The sequence below is a fragment of the Eriocheir sinensis genome, chromosome 27 (genome assembly GCF_024679095.1).
Source record: "Eriocheir sinensis breed Jianghai 21 chromosome 27, ASM2467909v1, whole genome shotgun sequence".
Classification (NCBI taxonomy): Eukaryota; Metazoa; Arthropoda; class Malacostraca; order Decapoda; family Varunidae; genus Eriocheir; species Eriocheir sinensis.
This window is the reverse complement of record NC_066535.1, coordinates 14,834,474-14,854,232: the sequence shown is the minus strand read 5'-3', so window position 1 is coordinate 14,854,232 and position 19,759 is coordinate 14,834,474. Positions and strand designations below refer to the sequence as shown.

Sequence of the window (19,759 nt, the reverse complement as noted above, 5' to 3'; positions counted from 1 at the left end):
AGAGCCTCTTACACCACCCAGCCTGCAAGACAGTGTTGCCATATGAGGCGCTCGGAAAGGAAGACAACGGTGTGCGTAATATTTGTTAAACCAAGTTACGTAAGTACAAATCCCAATGAGGGCTGCATTAAAGAGGGCCGCCGTGGTGAAGTGGTTAGCACGACACTCGTATCAGAGGGTCGTGACGGAAATGTCGGGAAGGTTTGTCCTGATGGCAGGTTAGATATCGTATAATGACCGAGATAACACATTGATGTTTATGCGAAAATGGCCAACGTACAGAGGAACTAAACTGCAGCAGAAGAGAATGCATGATTGAAACGCATGGCGGTAATATCTAAATGTGTATTACAGTCCCAAGCCCATAAGACCGAAGACCGTAAGAAAACTGTATGTACATTTGTGTGAACGCTCTAGAATATGAAAAAAATGGATATAGTGCAGACAGAGAAAGGTATATATATTAGTTAAATGTCAAGATTAAGTTTTTAAAAATATATAACGACAAATTGGAAGACAGTGAAATGGATGAAGGGAAGGTGGTGGATCATCCCATACATCATGAAACCATAAATTACAGGATAAGTTGAGAAATGTTTTAAAGGCAAGAGGAAATGGAAAGCCCTGATGTAGAAGCACGGAAGAACATTACAGCAACATGTTCTTTGCCTTCAGGACAGGATACCAGTGTTAGCTGAACTTGAGACTTAGGAAACAAATGTTCACAGGACAATGCAATGATTAAAGAGGCTTGTTGAGCTAGGTAGCTAACTATATAACTAGTATCATCCTTGTAAATGAGTGATGAAGTCCAAGAAACTGGAATTTGATGATCAAGTGTGGATATCATTGCTAGACGCCATGAAAGGTTCGAGGAAACAAACCTGAATTATTAGTAAGGTTGGTATTCTTAGATGCTTCCGCCTTTCACATCAACTATTTCAAAATGCTAAAAAGGAGAGGAATCGAGTTTTCATGAGTCGTTTTTCACGTTCATAGTATAGAAGAAGGATCAAACTACCATCAGGGTCATTTAACTACCTGTGGAAATGCCCATAATGCCCACGAAAGCCTTGTCAAATATGTGTGCTTGGGTGCTGAAACGCTTAAGAATATGGCTGTAAGTATTAGAAAGCACTGCAACGGGGGGAAAATATGTATCCCATTACTCATGAGATGAATGAATAAAAAGGGTAAAGGTGCAGTAGCATGCCCATATATGCACCATAACCAAAAGCCACATGTTGGATAGAGGAGCAGTGACAAAACCTGAACTTAAAAGAACACATAACTTTGGGAAGAGATGCTTTATTCTCGAATGGCAAAGGGAAACATCTTGACACCAGCTGAGAGCAAATGACTGGTCGAGTGAAAAATGCCTCCCCTTAACTTGATTAAAAGCGGGTCCAGCTGCCGTGAGTGTGCGAGGGGTCACTCTCATTTCATCCCTGCAGTGTTGGGTTGGTGCATCAGGTATAGTGTAGCAGAAGTGGCTTATGGCATGGTGACCTCTCAGCTCATCAGTGGCTCAGCTGGTCTGCTCCCCTGACTTCTACTCTAAAGACGTGGGTTTGATCCCCGGCACTCAGTGGTGTTACATTATGGGATTCTCTCACTGTGTTATTGCAATTTCTCTAAAATTAAAGGGGTTTTACTGTATATATTCATAGGACAAATGATACAAATGAATCCCTTACTTCAACTAAAAATTTAAAAAATAATACAAGACTGGGCTGGAGTGCTTTGGGAAAACAATGTACATTTTTGAGAGGCTTTCTATTGTTGTGCTTAAAACAAATCACAGTTATTGTGTTCTCCATATTATGACATGGATCAGAGACATGGACATTGACCAAATCTCTGGAAAGGAAACTGAGAAGTGCCCAAAGAGGGATGGAATGGTTGATGCTGGGAATCACTATAATGGATAAAATCTATCTATCTGTATCTCCGGCACCCTGCTCCCTCGTGGGAACTTCCCTCCAGAGGGTAGGCATGGCAGAAGTGTCTCCATCTCTGCCTGTTCTGGTACTCCCTCTCAGCACATTCAATCCTGCTACTTCCAACCCTCTTGTTTCAATACTTGCTCACTCTATTGATCCACTTCACAGGTGGTCTTCCCATGACACTCTCTCCCCTTTATTCTCCTTCATTCTCATCACGTAGGTGATACAAAAAGATCATTCATCAGATGGTGTGGTGAAATTAAGAAGTTTACAGAAAGTTTACCTCTGAATTGGAAGCTAGAGCCACAGGATAGAAACAAATATAAATACTTAGGAGAGGCCTGTCCTGCAAATCAGGACCTGATATGTTTAATATAATTTGAATTACTTAAAGTCCTCTTTGTTACTGATTGCTCTTATAGATCCAATGCCACCAGTTGACCGTCACCTTGTTCTGCAGCACCTGACTGTTCATAAGGGTATGTTGAAGGTTACCCAGTTGTCCCAAGACTCAGTAACTCACCCACTTGATTACTATCCAGTCATCCCTGAACTCATTGCAGTGCTGATAATGAATATGATTGCACCACCATTTTGACACTATGATATCCCATAACCCGTTAAATGGGTGAGGTGATAGTGTGGCTTCCAGGGTAAAAGTCTGTCATTATCAGACGGACCCATTTCCTGTCGAGTGTGAGGAGCTGAAATGGCCTCCATCAAATGAGGTTGTCACACTAATATCTCTGCATGAAGCTTTGTTAATAATATAATAAATAGGGAAAAGAAAGAATGCTTCGGTACTTCAACCGGGTTTAATTTCACTTTTAAAAGAAAATCTTGGAATGAAATAAATAAAAATACCACGAGTTAGTATTTACAAAGATACTCTGATAGCAAACCAACTCCTATGTGCCCATAGGAGACTTCAGGCAACAGCTTATCCTTTTCCTAGCGATGACCATTTTAGTGCTATGTACAGAAGAGAATCGTTTCTACTTTCCAATCTTGGGGCCCCAGCAGAAGTTAAGGGCATCAGACTGGACCAGCTGGAAATGAAAAAATACATTACTTAATCATCCTTAAAATTCCATGAACATTATTTGGTTATATCTTTGTTGCACCTACAGCAGGGTGAGGTGCAGGACAGGAAGACTAGGGAAAAGTCATCAGTGTTCCACTCTACAAGGAAAAAGGAAGTAGGAATGATTACAACTATGGGTGAAAAAGCTACCTCAGTGCCAGAAAAGGCATAAGGGTTTCATAGCAGAGGATGATGAAATATGTACATGTTGATCTTTTTTTTTTCTTTTTTTTTATGAAAGAGAGGATGAGTGGACTAGGTCTTTATACTGAAAATGTTAGCTGAAGGGTAACTACGGTACAAAAGTGCTGGTTTTATGGCTCTGGAGAAGGCTTATGACAGTTGACAGTAAGGGTTTATAGGCTGTGGGAGGGCATTTACTTGGAGAGAATCAGGATGAAAATGCCTCTATGTGCATCAATGGAAAACTAAGTGAGAATTTTTGTGAGTGAAACAGGGATGAGTGATGTCACCATGGCTTAAATATTTACACTTATGGCTGTGTGAGAGAAATGAAAGCCAGAGTTGGGGATCTGGATTTGAGGCTGAGTGAGAGGTACAATAGAATCTCCCCAGTAATGATTTCCAGAATAACATTTACGATAATAATGACAAGTTGGAACAGATACTAGGTTCTACAATAACATGAATTCTTTTGAGTAAATGATTTTTTGCTGGCAGGAAGCATTAAGTACATCTTGTGTAACATCCGTTTGCCATCATCTCGATGATGTAGTTCTCGGACTTGCACCCATCCGGGTGGCCAAGCGCATGTGTGCGGACTGCCCCGGCCGCGAGCTGAGCCCGAGCAGCTGGCGGGCGGCTGATGATGGTGATGGTGATGATGAGTGTCGGCGGCGTGACTTTTGCATTGGTGCCGCCTGAACGGTGTTTTTGTCGGGTCCCGTGTGTGTGTGGTTGTGTTTGTTGTGGGTTTGGGCTTCTCAATTTGCCAGTTCTTGTTTTCCACATGTTGCGCGGGACCCATTTCTTTTCTTCCATCCCTTCTTTTTGAAAAGGAAGAGATGGAAGAAAAGAAAAAGGTCCCGCGCAACATGTGGAAGGTGGGAATTGGCAGATTGAGGACCCTGGGCCCACGATGGGCACAGCCACACACACACACACACGGGCCCTGATGAAGGTGTCGTTTGGGTGGCGGCGATGCAGGGGCTGCGCCGCCAACGCTCATCATCATCATCACCATCATCAGCCGCCCGTCAGTTGCTTGGGCCTGCTGCATGGTCGGGGCTGCTCGCACACACGCGCCTGGCTGCCCGGATCCCACTCACCATGCTTCCCGCGGCCAATGGAAATGCCCAGGGGGTGGGTAAGAGCGAGAATGGGAATCAAGGACCACAACAAGGTGTGAAAAAACCCGGTTTTAGCAGCCTTTTCCTTTTCCTTTTGGGTCATGTCGCAATTTCAGTTTTCAATAAAAATTGAATGATTTGGGTCCCTATCGCAAACTCAGTGAATCGCAAACTTGAAACTTGCAATCCTGGAGACAGTACTGTATGTGAGCCAGGAGAGAGGGACCAGCATGGGAGGATGGGTAGTCTCCATGCCCAAGTCTTAGAACAACAATCATACCAAACTCCTTTATGGGATGCTGTCTGTCCTTTCTCCCTCCCCAGCACTGTATACATGTCTGTGTGGATGTTACTTCTCCCTCCCTGCCAGGCCATCACCACTGTATGTTAAGGCGAGTTTATTTTACTCATGTTGATTTAAAATTAGGAAGGTTTCAAATGTAAAACGTGGGTGGAAGTCCAAGGTAGTGGCATCACTTAGCCTTATTGGTGAAACCTTACTGTAGAGTCCTTGGTAGGAGTTCTGACATCGGTGTAAGAGCTAAGGGAGAAGATTTTGGAGTGGATGAAGGGTGAAACTTGGTACTTTGAGATAGTGTGTATATGGTATGTGATAGGAATGAAGGTGGATGATTTTGTGAAGAGTGTACAAGGGTAGGATGGAGGGAGAGGGCAACAGGGAAAGAACACCAGTTTAACCCTTAGACGGAGGCAGTATCTGAAGAGTAGCTCCCCCCAAAATGAATTGTCTATAGTCACTGCTGACCTTGGAACCACAGCATAAATATAGTTAAGCCGCAAAAGAGGTGTTTTAACTATCGTCTATATATAGATTCTACCGCAGTCTGGAAGTGTGGTTATATTTCTGCCATACGAACTGACTGACTGAATTTTGGACTGTCTATATATAGTTCCACCGCCATCTAAGGGTTAATGGATTGATAGTGGATGAGTACTGAACAAGAGTGAGTTGGCAAGAGGAGGAATTGAATGTGCTAAGAGGGAATGCTGGAATAGGGAAAACTGGACTTCTGCAATTGCTACTTGTAGGGGGCAGGAAATGGGAGATCTAGTAGATAAAGATAGATAGTGAGGTGGTGGTCTTCAACTGCAATCATAGTAGATCAGAGGATTGCAGTGGAGATGATTACCGTATGGTATGTTGTAATAAATATTGTCAGCCATTATGCTGAATTCATTATGCCTGTTGAATACTAAAAATAGTTGTCAAGCACCAGTTGTTTATTGACTAGCCTACTTATAAATAATGTGAGTAGCTGCTGGTGTTTTTCAATAATGCTTTATGACTTTTTTTTTATATATCATATTTTACATTTAGATGAAAGTTCAGGTTGTTACTGAAAGTCTAGATGGTTGAGTTTATGACTTTTTGAAATCTGACCCTAATCTTGACTGTTTGTGAAAGTGGACATAGATCTGACCACCGTTCATGACAGTGGAGACAACTTACGTATCCCATGGTGCCACCGAGGGTCACAACTCCAGCGAGGAGCTGAAGGTTGTATGTCCTCTGCTTGGCACTGTAAGCATCCTGCCAGGAGCCCTGAGGTACAGGGAGGTCAGCCATGCTGGGAGGCTTGTAGTCCGTCACATACCCCATGGAGCGTCGTGGAGCTGTGGAGTGGAGTAACAGTTAAAAACAAAACATACAGGGCAGTGTTTGGCCTTCAGAGCCATGCATGAGCCAGAGTGTTCAGCCATTTGTATTTAATGTATTCTAAAGTTTGGGATTCTTGGTGCTGTATCTCAACAGTGAATTAGTGAGTGACCAAAGGAGATATCTCTACATGCTGCATTTTAGTATAATGTGACAGGGCAACACAAATTTGGATCTAATTGCAGATTGAGGTGTACATGCATTATTCTGATGAAAGGCTGACTAAATGTTGCTCCACTGAGTTCGAGTCTTTAGTTATTTGTAGAATGGCAGTGTAGTATTACGAGGTGTTGTTGATTCAGAAATCAACTTTGGAACATTAATGAGTTTGAATGTGCGACATGAAGAGGAGATGGTATGAATTTTCCTATTAAACTTGACCAGCTGATTGTTTTAAATGCACTCATTAGTCGATAGTCATCAGACAGGGCGATGGGTGAGGCAGGTGAGGGTGTAGGATGGTGGATGAGGCAAGTGAGGTGGTGGCTGAGGCAGGTGAGGTGATGGGTGAGGCCGGTGAGGTGGTGAGTGAGGGTGGAGGGTGGTGGGTGAGGCAGGCAAGGGTGATGGGTGAAGCAGGTGGAGGGTGGTGGGTGAAGGTGGGGGGTGGTGGATGAGGGCGGAGGCTGGCCGGTGACGAGGGAGGGCCATCAGCTGAGCGTCGGCCAAGGATTGCGTCATGGCCTACCAGTGATTTTGGCAACTCCTCGACACCTATTCACAAGCAACCAGAGCACATTTTTCAACATCTACCACCACAAAATACCCCACTGTCACTCATCACAAGCTCGTAACCAGGAAATACACCCCACACGAAGAGTTAGAGAAATAATAAAAAGAAATTAAATACCAAGCAGTGATTTTGGCAACCCCTCCATACCTATTTCTCAGTAACCAGAACCATTTTTTAACCTCAAACAACCAGAATATACCCTAAAATTACCCACCACAACCTCGTATCCACAAAATAGCCCCCCACAAGGCTAGTTAGAGAAATAATAAAATAAATAAAATATCCGGTGCCTCTCCCAGCCGTGGACGGTTATCAGGGGCTTCCATTTTGCTTTAACACAAGTTCTAAGCTCTGGAAAGGATGTGAATTTGTGTGGGATTAGTTTAAGTATCTCACCTCGGGCCTTGACGGCATTGCGAGCGGCGAGGAGGGAACGAGAGAACATATTTCCGCGAATGGCTGCCTGTCTCTGCCTCTCTCTACCCGATGCTGCCAAAGGAGGGGCTGAATATCGTACTCCTGTGACTAATATTCTCGTACTTTGGCCGGATTGACTTACGAAACCTATATATTTATGGTGCAAACATGGCAGTAAACTTAATCGATATCTGTTTTCACACTATTTTCTTACCTCTACACTCCTACAGTTTTCCGAGAGGTTTGAAGGCGAGTATAAGGCATTTATAACTGCACAAGTGTACTTAGTAAGGCGGCAAGCTAGAAGGTATAGATGCGGTGGTATACCTGATTTTAACTGTAAATTACTTGTTTTGATGCTGTTAAGGAATTATCGTGTATCATATGGGTGTTATTTATCACACCAGGTATTAATGTATCGTATTTATACATTAACTATCGTGTATCTCATCACGTTGAGGTTGTGCTGCCCTCTGTGGTCCAACATCGGCACCACAAACCATCCACATTCAGCAAAATAATGTTCTATAATATTATTATGAAGATGCAAAGTGGGAACATTTTCATATTAATTTAGTTCGTATTTCGAGGTGCAGTTCTGGCATGATTTCGTCAACAGCTCAGTTTCAAAAGTCCAACCTGTATGGATATATATATATTTTTTTATTTAGAGAAAGATTAGACGCCTAAACTTCATGTTGATTTGTATAGAAATGGAGCTGGTTGATCACTGCATGAAGGGGACTGAGGACGTATATGATGTTAAGTGTGCAGAGGATGGTCCACCTGCATCGTAACTAGGGCAGGGTAACCTATATGGGAAGTATTTTCTTACCTATATAATTTCGTTCATGTAGGAATTAAGTTATAAGCGTGTTAACAAATTTTATCGCACAAGAAGCAACTTGCATGATATGGAGTTAGATTCTCGCTTGACTCGAGACAGTGTTGCCACGTCCGCGGTTTCCGCGCTAGATTGGGCGGTTTTGTGGGGTGACGAACGGCATATTTTTGGTAGCGGAGGGTTGGCAGTTTCCTATTCAAGGTAGATGATGATCTCTGATGTATATTTGTAGTCAAAACATAATTGCGTTGCAGTCATGCGCAGCCACTACTCAACTGATAAGTATGTTGCACGGGCTTTATCAGCGCTCGTGATAAGCCGAGAGAATATTCAGGGAATGGCTTGGGAGTAAGGAGGCACAGTGATTACTGCTTGCGTTTTGAAGACGCGTTTATTTATTTATTCAATATTCTTTTCAAGATAGTTTGATTCCCCCCCCCCCCAGGCCTGGCGTCGCCCCTTTTCACCAGCCAGTCATCAGGGATAAATCCATCTCCACACTGCAGGCTGTCGCATCAGTGATTGTTTCTCGTCAACGATACATTGAATTTAACAAAAAACAAACAAAAAAAAACAATCAATTATACTCGATCACACTCAAAATGTTACAGGTAACCCCCAGTTTTAAGCGTGTACTATGACCCTCAGGTTTATGCTGGGGGTAAAAATCCACGTGGAAGCCGTGCCTTTATCGCCTTCACAAGGAAAGTTGAGTCGTGGTGTAGTCTATTGATGGGCAGCCAGAGACACCATTAATGGTTAAACTGTCGTTATAATGTAATGGTGTGTGTGTGTGTGTGTGTGTGTGTGTGTGTGTGTGTGTAAATCCCTAGTTTTGTACTGCAGGACGGCAGGTACAGGTTTTCCCAGCAGGTGGCGTTTTATATATGTCACCAGAATGAAGGAGGAGCACATGAACCACGAAAGTCATTAAGTAATTAATTGGACAGAGGGAAATTGATGTAACCACACGCGGACCACGTAAAGCAGATGGACAACACCTTGAACTTGTTGTCTTGTTGATTGCCGCCTTGTAACGTTAGGATGATTACTCCTCGTCTAACAAGTGCTCGTGTGAAGCAGCTGTGTGTGATGTAGGGCGGGGAATGTGTGGCGGACTCCACTCGGTTGCCGAATTGAGGTCCACTTGACTGCATGAAAAGCGCTTCCCATAGTGCTTAGTAATTGAATTGACTTTAAAGCTTGTTATGTATTTTGAGCTTATTCTCTCTCTCTCTCTCTCTCTCTCTCTCTCTCTCTCTCACACACACACACACACACACACACACACCTTTTTGTTGACGGTTTTGGAGTTTTCAAGGCATCAGTAAGCAGGTATTTCACGTTAATATGTTGGTTGATGCTCTGTGTATTGTGCATGGCAGTGACTGGTTCCTGTTCAAGCGCTCGCCGCTGAGGACAGTGCATGACATACGTGGGCGGTCAATCACTTTTCATTACGGATTGATGTTAAATTTTGAAGTGCATATCTAAATGAAAATGGAAATCTGTCCCCATATCACAGTCGATCTTCGTCTTTCTGTGAAATATCGTGGCCCATCGCACTTTCTTAAGTCGGAAGACGGAGGTTAGTGCGATGGTTAAGTCACTAAAATTTAACTAAATGTCTGAATGGCCATATCGAAGGAGTGTGAGGCGAGGTTGGGCGGTTTTTGATGAGGCATTTGGCGGGATTGTGGGTCGAGATTGGCAACGCTGCTTGAGGCCCCAGACGCGGGAGTGGTTCGGAGGAGGGTCGACCGCTTTTGTTTAGTAATGTTTACCTCAGTGTGTGGTTGGACTGTGCGCAGTGAGGAGTTGCTCCGCGTTCGGTATGCTGGATATGTGAGTGCTTGGTGTGATTTACAGTAAAGCTCAATGATGTCCGTGATGGTGCGCCGCCGGTAAGGGACGAGGCACAGGGCTTCGCCATGAGTGTATTTACTGAGTTCCACAAGGCGTGGCGTGCCAGGTTCCCTGGGAATGATCTGCCGGCGGCATGGGAGGAGGACGTTCGCGCCAACCTGGCGAAGCATCGCTCGCGGGTTGCCGTACTGAAGGAGGAGCTGGAGAAGGAGCAGTTTTATGTGGAATACCTTGAGTGCCTCTTAAACGATGTCCAGCGTCAGCACATGCACGGCGGCGGCCCCGAGGAGCTAGAGCGGGGTGAGGCCCAGGGGGAGGAGCGGGGCCAGGGCGAGGGCAGCGAGGGAGCCCCCGCCCCAGTGTCTACTACGGGGGTTGACTCCCCCGTGACGGAGGCCATCAACACCATGATGGTGCAGCGCCAGCATCAGCCCCCGCGGGAGCCCGCCCCCTTGCCCGGCTCGCCTGAGGGATCCACGCCGCCGCAGGAGAGTCAGGCCGAACCCAAGGCGGAGGGCATCCAATCATCACCTCTGTCCGAAGAAGAGGAGTCCCCGCTGGCCCCCATCACGCCCTTGGCCGCCCCTCCGCCTGCAGGGGGCAGCTCGGTGCGAGACCTTGCACGCCGCTTCACTGCCTCGGGGGGGACCAGGCCCAGCGCAGCGGGGCGTCCTCCGACGTACAACCGCTCCACCTCGGTACCTGGTGCCAATGCATCCAAGGAGTCGCAGTTTGTCACCGTCATCACCGTCAACGGTGCCGGTCAGGGCGAGGACGCGCGGGGCCGGAAGGTGCCTCCTGCCCCGCCCCCCAAAACGTTCCGCAGGTCTACAGGGGCGGAGGGCGAGGCCGAGGGCAAGGCCTCCGCATCTCCCTCCTCCCCCGTGTCATCACGGCCCCCTCATGCCATCCCACGCTCCCCCCAGAGGCCGCGTCACCCTTCCCCCGTCAGGGACTCCACCATCTCCGCACCAACAAAGGCGCCGCTGCAGAAGACTCTGTCTGCCTCCAGTGACAGCCGCCCCTCCACGCGAGACGGCCAGAAAGGCTCCCAGGCCGGTCACGAGCTCCAGAAGTCTCCCTCAAACCCGAAGGAACTTCAGAAATCTCCCTCGAGTGCCTCTTCCTCGACGGGAAGCCTGGGCAAAAAGAGCGTGTCCAAGTCGTCCTCCAGCGCCTCCTCATGCGGAGGTAGCGGAGGAGCACCCTCCCGCCGCATGGGGCTGAGGAAGACGTCCTCGCTGTCATCCTCGAGGTGCGGTGAAGATGAGGACGAGGTGGGCGGCGGCTCGGCATCTGGGGCGTCTCTGGAGAATTTGACAGATGATGAGCCGCTGTACGACACCGTGGCACCTGACGAAGAGGAGGACAACGGAGAGTATGTGTTGCTGTCCGACAAAAGCTCTGAATACAATGGCACAGACACCCTCAAGTCGGCGGCGTCGGGCGCCTCGAGCGAGGGCGGCCTCAGCAAGTCTGGCGGCGGGGCGTCCTCGGGAGCCACGCCCTCAGGGGGGTCGCCTGCCCCCGAGCACCCGCCAGACTCTCCTAAATACTCCAACTACGTGAACATCGACTTCTTCCTTAAGAAGTAAGTAGTAAGGTTGATTTTGTGTTCTTCCGTTAGTTGTCTTAGAACTTTTCGCCTTCAATCATCTGTTGCAAGGCGAAGCACCTGTCTGGCGGGCCAGGTGAGCCAGGCAGCAGCTTGTAGCCTCTCCCGCAACAAAATATTACGACACCAAAGCTGCTCATTGACAGGAAAACTAACAATTTTTGAGGTACGAGCCACGTTGTTATGTGCTTTGCTTATGGTCGCCGCGTGCCGTATAATTGCTGTTGTTGTCAAACAGTTGTTGATATTTAGCCTTTGGAATGACTAGACGCCTTTATACACGCGGGCCCACCGATCATCATTGTCATCGTCCATCACCATTATTGTCGTCATCACCAAGGACCAGCAGCTCGTAACAGTAATGTCCGCTAATGGCGAGTGGTGGGAGGGGGGCGGGGGCCGGTGGAGGGGCGGGGGGGCAGGCGGGGTCAGGTTGCAGTTTCGAGTTTGGACCTACCTCAAGCCTTCCCAGCCCATCCCTGTATTCTGCACCATTCGCCTCGTGCAACGCCTTGGAACAGTAGTGTAACGGAAGGGAAGTCTGCCACATTTGTGTAAAAAAAACATAAGAAGAAGGCCGAGAAAACGGTGATGATGGGAGTGAGAACTGGTAGTAACATTTTCCCTCTCTTCGGCCGCCTCCTCGTCAGACAGCTCGTACAGCGATATACAAACAGGGTAATGACGGCATAATGAGAGGGCGTAGTACTCGGCTGGTGGCGTTAGAGGGCAGCATGGCAGGGCAGTGTGCCTCCCTACCGGTCCCGTTATTACCCGCCTGTGCTCGTTGCCTTGTTTGCCTGGCCTGTACTAAGGAGCGGCTAGAGCGTTTGTGTAGTCACGCTGAGCACCTTAATGAACTCTGCGTGTTCCTTTAATCACACACACACACACACACACACACCACTTTCGAAGGCGTTCCAACTTGGGGTCGTATTCTCAATTAAACATTTCGCCCCCCAAGCACACATATTTGACAAGGCTTTCTTTCGTAGGAGTTTTGGGCATTTCCAAAAGTAGACATATGCCCCCTCTGGTAGTTTGACCCTTCTTCTGTACCATGAGCCTAAAGAAACTCTCATTAGAACCCGACTGATCTCATTTTCGGCCTTTGGAAGTATTGATGTGACAGTGCCAACCCGTCTCGCCTCGACGAACAAGCGGCGCGGTGATGGGAGCCGTGAGTGGTGAGGCGATGAGTGAAAGTGGCGCCCGGGCCTTTCACTCCGTTTACCTTAAGATGGAGTCAATCAACAGCCCCATCAGCCTCGTCACGCCCCCTCGCACTCAAGGGCTCGGGGGGGGGGAGAGGCCTCAAGAGATCCGTCACACTCATGGTCACTCCTACGCCGGATTTTCCTCTTGATGAGTCACGTATTGCTTGGTCCATTGGCGTCCTGTTTTGCTTTCTTTCCTTGTTTAGCGTGCTGTACTTTCCCTTCTTCGCTGACCTTGAGGATCGACTAATCGGGCTGAAATAAAAGTGAAAGCATTGCAAGACTTCTTTTTTGTGGGTGTTGTAAGTGGCTGCCGCCGTTTTATTACGTTTTTTTTTCTTCATAGGGAATTCGGAGGCTTTCTAATCGTGGGTATAGTCATTTATGGTGTTTTGTTTTTATTGTGTGTGTGTGTGTGTGTGTGTGTGTGTGTGTGTGTGTGTGTGTGTGTGAGTGAGTCATTGAAGGACAGCAAGTTCCTTTTGCCTCAATTGGAAATGATTGTAAGGTCTGAGGTTAAGAGTTCTGCAGCCTCCAGTCTAGAGTCTTGTAATACCTGACAAAAAATGTTTAATAATGCAAAGTAGAGTCATCGGCATACGAGTGGATGGGACATTTTGTTTTTGAAAGATCATTAATGAATAACAGAGAGTGGGAGATGGGACAGAACCCTGCGGAACACCACTGTTGATAGGTGTAGAAGAACAGTGACCGTCTACCACACCAGAGATAGATCGGCCGGAAAGGAAACTGGAGATAAAATTGTAGTAATGGTTTCGCATCTTGTAGCTACTTGAATATACTTAGGTGAATCGAGTGTATGTTACAGCCACCGAAAGCACAATATTTCCTTATACATAAAAAAAAAGTAATAGTTTTTTGTTGTGCAGGTGAATTGCGTGGCCGGAGGGGAGGGAAGGGAGGCATGTGTATCATGGGTTTTCTGTAGGGGAGGGAGAAGAGGGGGGGGGGGGTGAGGTGTGAGGCTGTGGTCACCCGGGGGCTCGTGGCCACACTCGTTGTGGTTCCTGAGGTTGTAAGTGGCGTCGTGGAGGCAGTCGTTCACCTCCCCGAGTAATGGTTCTCTGGTGTTAGCATCGCCGCGGCATGACTGGCTGCATTTTTGTGACCGTGGATGATCTGCACGCTCTCATCTTTTTTTTTTTCTCGCGTTTCCCTTCTAGTGATGCAACTGTATACCGCAATTCCTACTATTACTACTCCTTTCACTACTACTACTACTACTACTACTACTACTACTACTACTTTATTTCTGCTATCACCACTGTTGTTGCTTCTTGCGGTTGACTATTACAGCTGTTTCAGGGGACGCACTCTTCTTCGCCTTCTCTTTGAGGCGGCTTGCGAGGGTAGGAGCGCATCATGGACGTCTCCGGACACAGATCATTGGCTCTGTTCACGGCCGCGACTGTGCTCGGCGGCCCGACAGATCTATTTCCTCCCTTCCTTTATCCGTGTTCTTCCCGTTCCCTCCTCCCCAAATGGCTCCGTCCGCCGCTGCCTGCCGCCGCGTCGCCCCTCAGCCCAGCCGCTCGTCAATGCGACCCTCCGCTCCTGTTGCCTAGTGGTGATTTTCTTCCTCCCCGGCGCTGCTGCTTCACGGGTTGATGTCCTCGTGTCGTGGTGCCGCTGAAGCAGACCCGACCAGACCAGACCCAAGGCGAAGGAAGCCCTCACTCACCCGGCAGATAAAGTTGTCAGGGAGGAACAGGCTGTCATGGCTTGTGTGGAGTTCATGGTGTTGTGTGTAGGGGAAGCAGCATCTTGTCGCCCCTCGCTCGACCCATGCACGGCACCTCTCCTCCTTCTCCTCCTCCTCCTCCTCTTCCCACCTGACGGCAAGACCAAGTGGTGTGTGAAGCTCCCTCTCCCAACATGTTTCTTCTGCTCACTCCCTCGTCCATTTTTTTTTTTTTTTTGGCGTGTCACTCTCGCTCACTTTTATGTACCGCTTCAGGCGACACACACACACACACACACACACACACACACACACACACACACACACACACACACACAACCTCCCCTCTTAAGCGATCATATACTCTGCAGTCTTCCTTCATTCAACGTTGTATGCGTGGATTTGAGAGTGAAGATAGAGGTCAGGGTGAAAGAAAGACACTACGATGGCTCTGTTTTCTTCCTGGTGTTGATAATAAAAAATAATATGCATACACCTTGTGACCCACCCTTAACCTTCTCTCAAAAGATCATACCCTCTCAAATCTTCCTTCATTCAAAGTTATTTATGTGGATCTGAGAGTGGAGAAAGAGCTCAGGGTGGAAGGACAGGATAGGATGGGTCAGTATTTCCGATGTGTTGTTGATATGCGTATCCTACACTTCCTCCTGACTGAGCCTTCCATCCTGGCGTGGCGGCGAAGTGCAAGTCCTGAGCTCTCCGTCCGTCACGCCTCCTGCACACACACACACACACCTCATGACCTTTTTGTTGTCCCGTTAAAAGGAAAGAATGAAGAGTCACCCGCAAGCACGCATCACGCATCCTTCCTCTCCCTTCCCCCCCTCTCTCCCTCTCCCCCTCTCTCCCCCACATCCACAGCATCACGGAGCCTTACTTGCCTATCCAGAATAGCTGTGGCTGTGGCTGCGGTGTCGGTTATTCAGGTTATGCGGCCAAAGAAGTCGAGTGTCTATGTTTCCTCTTGAGTGCTTGGTTGCTGCTTGATCCAGAGAGAGAGAGAGAGGGGGAGGGGGGAGGGGAATGTAAACAAACAAGGCTGGGGTTTTCCAAGTCGCGGTGTGGCGCCTCCTCCTTGGACGTGCCTTTCACTGCCTTCCCTTCTGTTTACAAATTGGCTGCTGCGGTTCCTTCTGTCCTCGCGTCCTGTGCATCCTTACGAGGTGAAGGGGAGGCTTCTTTCACCGCCCCCCCCCCTCCCCTCACCCCTTCACTACCCTTCCTTCCTCCCTCCATAACGCAAGCCTTTCTCCCTCGCTACCCTCCTCCACTTCCTCTTTCTCTTTGTTCCCTTCCCCTCAAGCCCCCTTTTCTCTCCTTTTTCCTTGTTTCTTCTGGTTTATCTGTTTTCCTTATGTTCCTCTATCCTTTACCCTCCTCCTCCTCCTCTTCCTTCTCCTTCTCCTTGTTCCCTTCCCCTCAAGTCCCCATTTCTCTCCTTTTTCCTTGTTTCTTCTGGTTTATCTGTTTTCCTTATGTTTCTCTATCCTTTACCCTCCTCCTCCTCTTCCTCTTCCTTCTCCTTCTCCTTGTTCTCTTCCCCTCAAGTCCCCTTTTCTCTCTCTCCTTTTACCTTGTTTCTTCTGGTGTTCTAGCTTCCTTTGTTTGTCTAGTCCTTTTCTTTCCCCTCGTTTCCTCTTTTTTTTTTCCCTTCTGTTCTTATTTTAGTTCTATTTTCCGCCAGTTCTTACCTTCTACTTCTTCTATGTTATTTCATTGTTTCCTTTCGTTTCCTCATTTTTTCTTTTTTTTCCTCTTGAGTTTTCCTTCTTCCAGTTCTTACCTCCATCTACTTCTTTGTTATTTTCATTGTTTTTTCCTACTTTCCTTGCCCTGTATCTCTTTTTATAGTCCATTTTTTCCCCTCTTTTCCTCTTTATTTTTTGCTTCTGTTCCCTTTCAGTTTCCTTCTTCCACTTATTTCCGTTATTGTTCTCGTTTTCCCTCCCTTCCTTGTCCTGTATATCTTTCTCTAGTCATTTTTTTCCCCTCGTTTCCTCTTTATTTTTCCCTCTGTTCCCTCTCAGTTTCCTTTCTTCCAGTTATTATTTCCGTCATTGTTCTAGTTTTTCCTCCTTTCTTTGTCTTGTTCTCTCTCTTTCAGCGTTTATTCTCATCTCAATAACGTTTCCAATCTCCTCATCGTTGTTCCTTTGTCATTTCTCTCATCCCTTGCGCATCCATTCCCTCGCTTCTCATCATCTCTGCTCTCATTCCATCATCACTTCTTTCCCGTTTATTCTCTATATATAACGTCTTCAATCTCCATCCCATTCTTGTTCCTTTGTCATTTCTCTCATCCCTTGCATCCATTCCCTCTTCATCTCTGCTCATCCCATCATCACTTTCTTTCTTTGGGTCCTTTTCCTTCCTCGTAACCCGTGAGCGTCCGTGGCCGTCACCATTTGCCTTCATCTGTCCAGCCTCCTCTCTCTCTCTCTCTCTCTCTCTCTCTCTCTCTCTCTCTCTCTCTCTCTCTCTCTCTCTCTCTCTCTCTCTCTCTCTCTCCCCTGTTCTTTCATTTTATCCCTTTCTTCCTCCCTCTCTCTCCCCGTCCTGAATGTCCATCATCTTTCGCCGCGCCGCTCTCTCTCTCTCCCTCTCTCCCTCATTCTCTCCCTCATCTGGGTCTTCTCTCTCCCAACTTTGTGTTTTTTCCTCTTCTTCCTCTTTCTCTCTCCTCTTCGTCTTCTAATCTTCCTCTTTTTCTCTTATTCGTCTTCTATTTCTCCTCTTTCTCCCTCATGTCTCTCCTCTCACTCCTCTTCGTCCCCAGCTCCTCCTCCTCCTCCTCTGAGTTCCTAATGAGAAGAAGGGAGAAAGGTGTCTCTAATTTCTGTCATCTTACACGTGAGCGAACTTATGCCCCCCCCCCCTCACCGACCCCCCCCACACTGTTGTTACTGGGTGGGTGTGTAGTCGTTATTTATGTGTGTGTGTGTGTGTACGATATCTGTGGGCGTTGTTCCTGTTGCATTTTGTTCCTAGTTAACATGCATGAATGATTCTCTCTCTCTCTCTCTCTCTCTCTCTCTCTCTCTCTCTCTCTCTCTCTCTCTCTGTCACGCCTTCCTTCCCTCCTTCACTCCCTCTCTCCCTCCCTTCCTTCTTCAACGTACTACCATCCACGGGGGACTCTTAATTTTAGCGAGTGCAGCGACACGCGGTAGGAGGGGGACGTCCCTTTATTGGAAACACAGACAGACGTGGGGGAGAGTACAGTCTGGAGCCTCAAGCCCTTTTTTGCAGCATCCCTTTCTTCTCTCCCCTCCACGCATCTCCCTCTCGCTCGCATTCCCTCTCTTCTCGTATCGGTGTTGGTGTTATCTTCGTGCATTGCGGGATGACGTGTCAGGAGGTTCAGAAGTAGTGTCGAGTGCTGGGAGTCGTTCATTAGTACCCCGTTCGTCCTTTCATCCGCTGCTTTCACGCCCGTCCATGCACATATCGTAGTGGTGGTAGTGCTGGGGGGAAGGGAAGTGGTAAAGGGGGGTGATTTTGTGGTGTATGGTTGGTGGTTTAAGTAAATTGGGTTCGTTTGGTATGGTCTTGTAGTAGTTATTTGTATTTTTAGCTTTAGTAATGGTTGTGGTAGCGATTTCTCCTCTTCGTCCTCTTTCTCTCTCCTCTTCGTCTCCTAATTTTCCTCTTTTTCTCTTATTCCTCTCCTCCTTTTCCTCTCTCTCTCTCCCTCATCTGGCTCTCTTCTCTCACTCCTCCTCCTCCTCCTCCCCTTCCTCTGAGTTCCTAAGTGGTGAGGATTCAATGTTGGTTGGTGTGATGTCGAGTTTGATGCTTCTATGGATGTATGCTGCGGGATTGGGGCTTTTAAGAACACTGATAAGGTTTGTTTCGCTCTTGTAGTATTAGTAGTAGTGGTAGTTATGGTGGTGATGGTAGTGATTCGTAGTAGTATAGTGGTTGTGGTGGTGGTGGTGTTCATTGTTGTTTGGTGTGCTTTAAGTATAGTGAAGTGGTTTGTTTTGCTCTGATAGTAGTGGTGGTGGTAGTAGTAGTAGTAGTAGTAATTGTTGTTGTAGTTGCTGATAGTGGTGGTTAGGGATTCAGAGGGCGCGGCGGTGGTGATGTCATGTGTGGTGCTGCTGTTGGTGTCGTGTGATGTCATGTGCGGTTGGTAATGTTTAATGCAGAGTGTTGTGGTGTGGTTATTTACTCTCGTGGTTGGTGGTTGCTCTTTGTTGCCAGATCGGTCGTCGTGATGTGGTTTGCTGGATCTGTGAATGTGTTTGTGTGTTCTCCTCTGCACGGTACTGATTAGGTGTGTTCTAGTTTTTTTTAATTCGATGTCAGTGGCGTAATAATGGCTGATGTTTCTAGTGAGAGGCGTAATAATGGCGTGTTGCGTTGGCGTGCGGAGGTGAAAGGTAAAAGGTTAATTGAAGATGTTTTTTTTTTTATTACTAATTATAATGAGGCACGCTGAGGGGTATAAGAAGAAGTTTAAAAACTCAACATGCTTAAAAAAGAGGATTCGAGGCCATGCAAAGTCAAATATGTTTTTTTTTTTTCTATTTATAAGGAGGAACACCGATGTCTATATATAAAGAAGAAAAAAAAAACTACTTCAACATGCTAATAAAAAAGAAAACAGGAGATGTCATACAAATGGTCAAATATACTCCAGAGATGTCCCGATACTACCCTTTTGAAGTCAACGAAGTCAAACGAAGAAGCAGAGTAACAGAAAGTATATCGGGCAACGACCTTATACGTAGGCACCCACCCAGGGAAGCAATGGCATGTGGGTGTTAAGTTTAGACAACGTAAAGATAACAACGAAATATAGATAACGAAGTGCAGTGAGGTTGCGAAAATTACGAAGATTGAAAATATATATACAGCAGAAAAAAGGCTCTAAATATGAACCAGGCAACGATCTTACAGTTAGCCAGGGAAAGGAGAGACCTCAGGAGTTTTAAGTATAGCCAAGAAATTGCTCTAATAACGTGCAGTGTATAGCGTGAGATCTGAAAATTTACGAAGAGAGTAGAAGAAAGCCCTTAAATATATCAGGCAGCAGTCTTTAAGGTACCCGGGGAAATAAAAAAAGACATGAGAGTTAAAAGTACAGACAAGAAACTCCTTTAACAACGTGTAGTGAGGTCTGGAAAGTTACGAAGAAATAGAGCAGAAGAAAGCCTTTAAATATACCAGGGAACAGTCTTACAGGTACCCAGGGAAACAAAAAAAGACCTCAGAGTTAAAAGTACAGACATGAAACTCCTTTAACAACGTGTAGTGAGGTCTGGAAAGTTACGAAGAAATAGAGCAGAAGAAAGCCTTTAAATATACCAGGGAACAGTCT

General features: G+C 46.8%; 2 protein-coding genes across 4 annotated transcripts in view; one reads left to right on the top strand and one right to left on the bottom strand.

Moving 5' to 3' along the window:
* Positions 1-2,746: 2,746 nt before the first annotated feature.
* Positions 2,747-7,279, bottom strand: LOC127004175 (uncharacterized). Its single transcript, XM_050871660.1, has 3 exons — positions 7,148-7,279; positions 5,812-5,975; positions 2,747-2,995 (listed from the first exon to the last, which is right to left on the bottom strand). Exons 1-3 carry the CDS (start codon positions 7,194-7,196, stop codon positions 2,942-2,944), a joined length of 267 nt encoding a protein of 88 aa, XP_050727617.1. The 5' UTR covers positions 7,197-7,279; the 3' UTR covers positions 2,747-2,941.
* Positions 7,280-9,505: 2,226 nt separating this feature from the next.
* LOC127004173 (collagen alpha-1(I) chain-like) overlaps positions 9,506-19,759 on the top strand; it is a 29,150-nt gene continuing 18,896 nt past the window's right edge. For all 3 annotated transcript variants that reach the window (XR_007757676.1, XR_007757675.1, XM_050871656.1), the window contains exon 1: positions 9,506-11,469. Coding sequence is in view for 1 of the 3 variants with exons in the window: in XM_050871656.1 (XP_050727613.1) it covers positions 9,944-11,469 (1,526 nt within the window). In the remaining 2 variants the exon portion in view is untranslated. The remainder of the gene's footprint in view (positions 11,470-19,759) is intronic.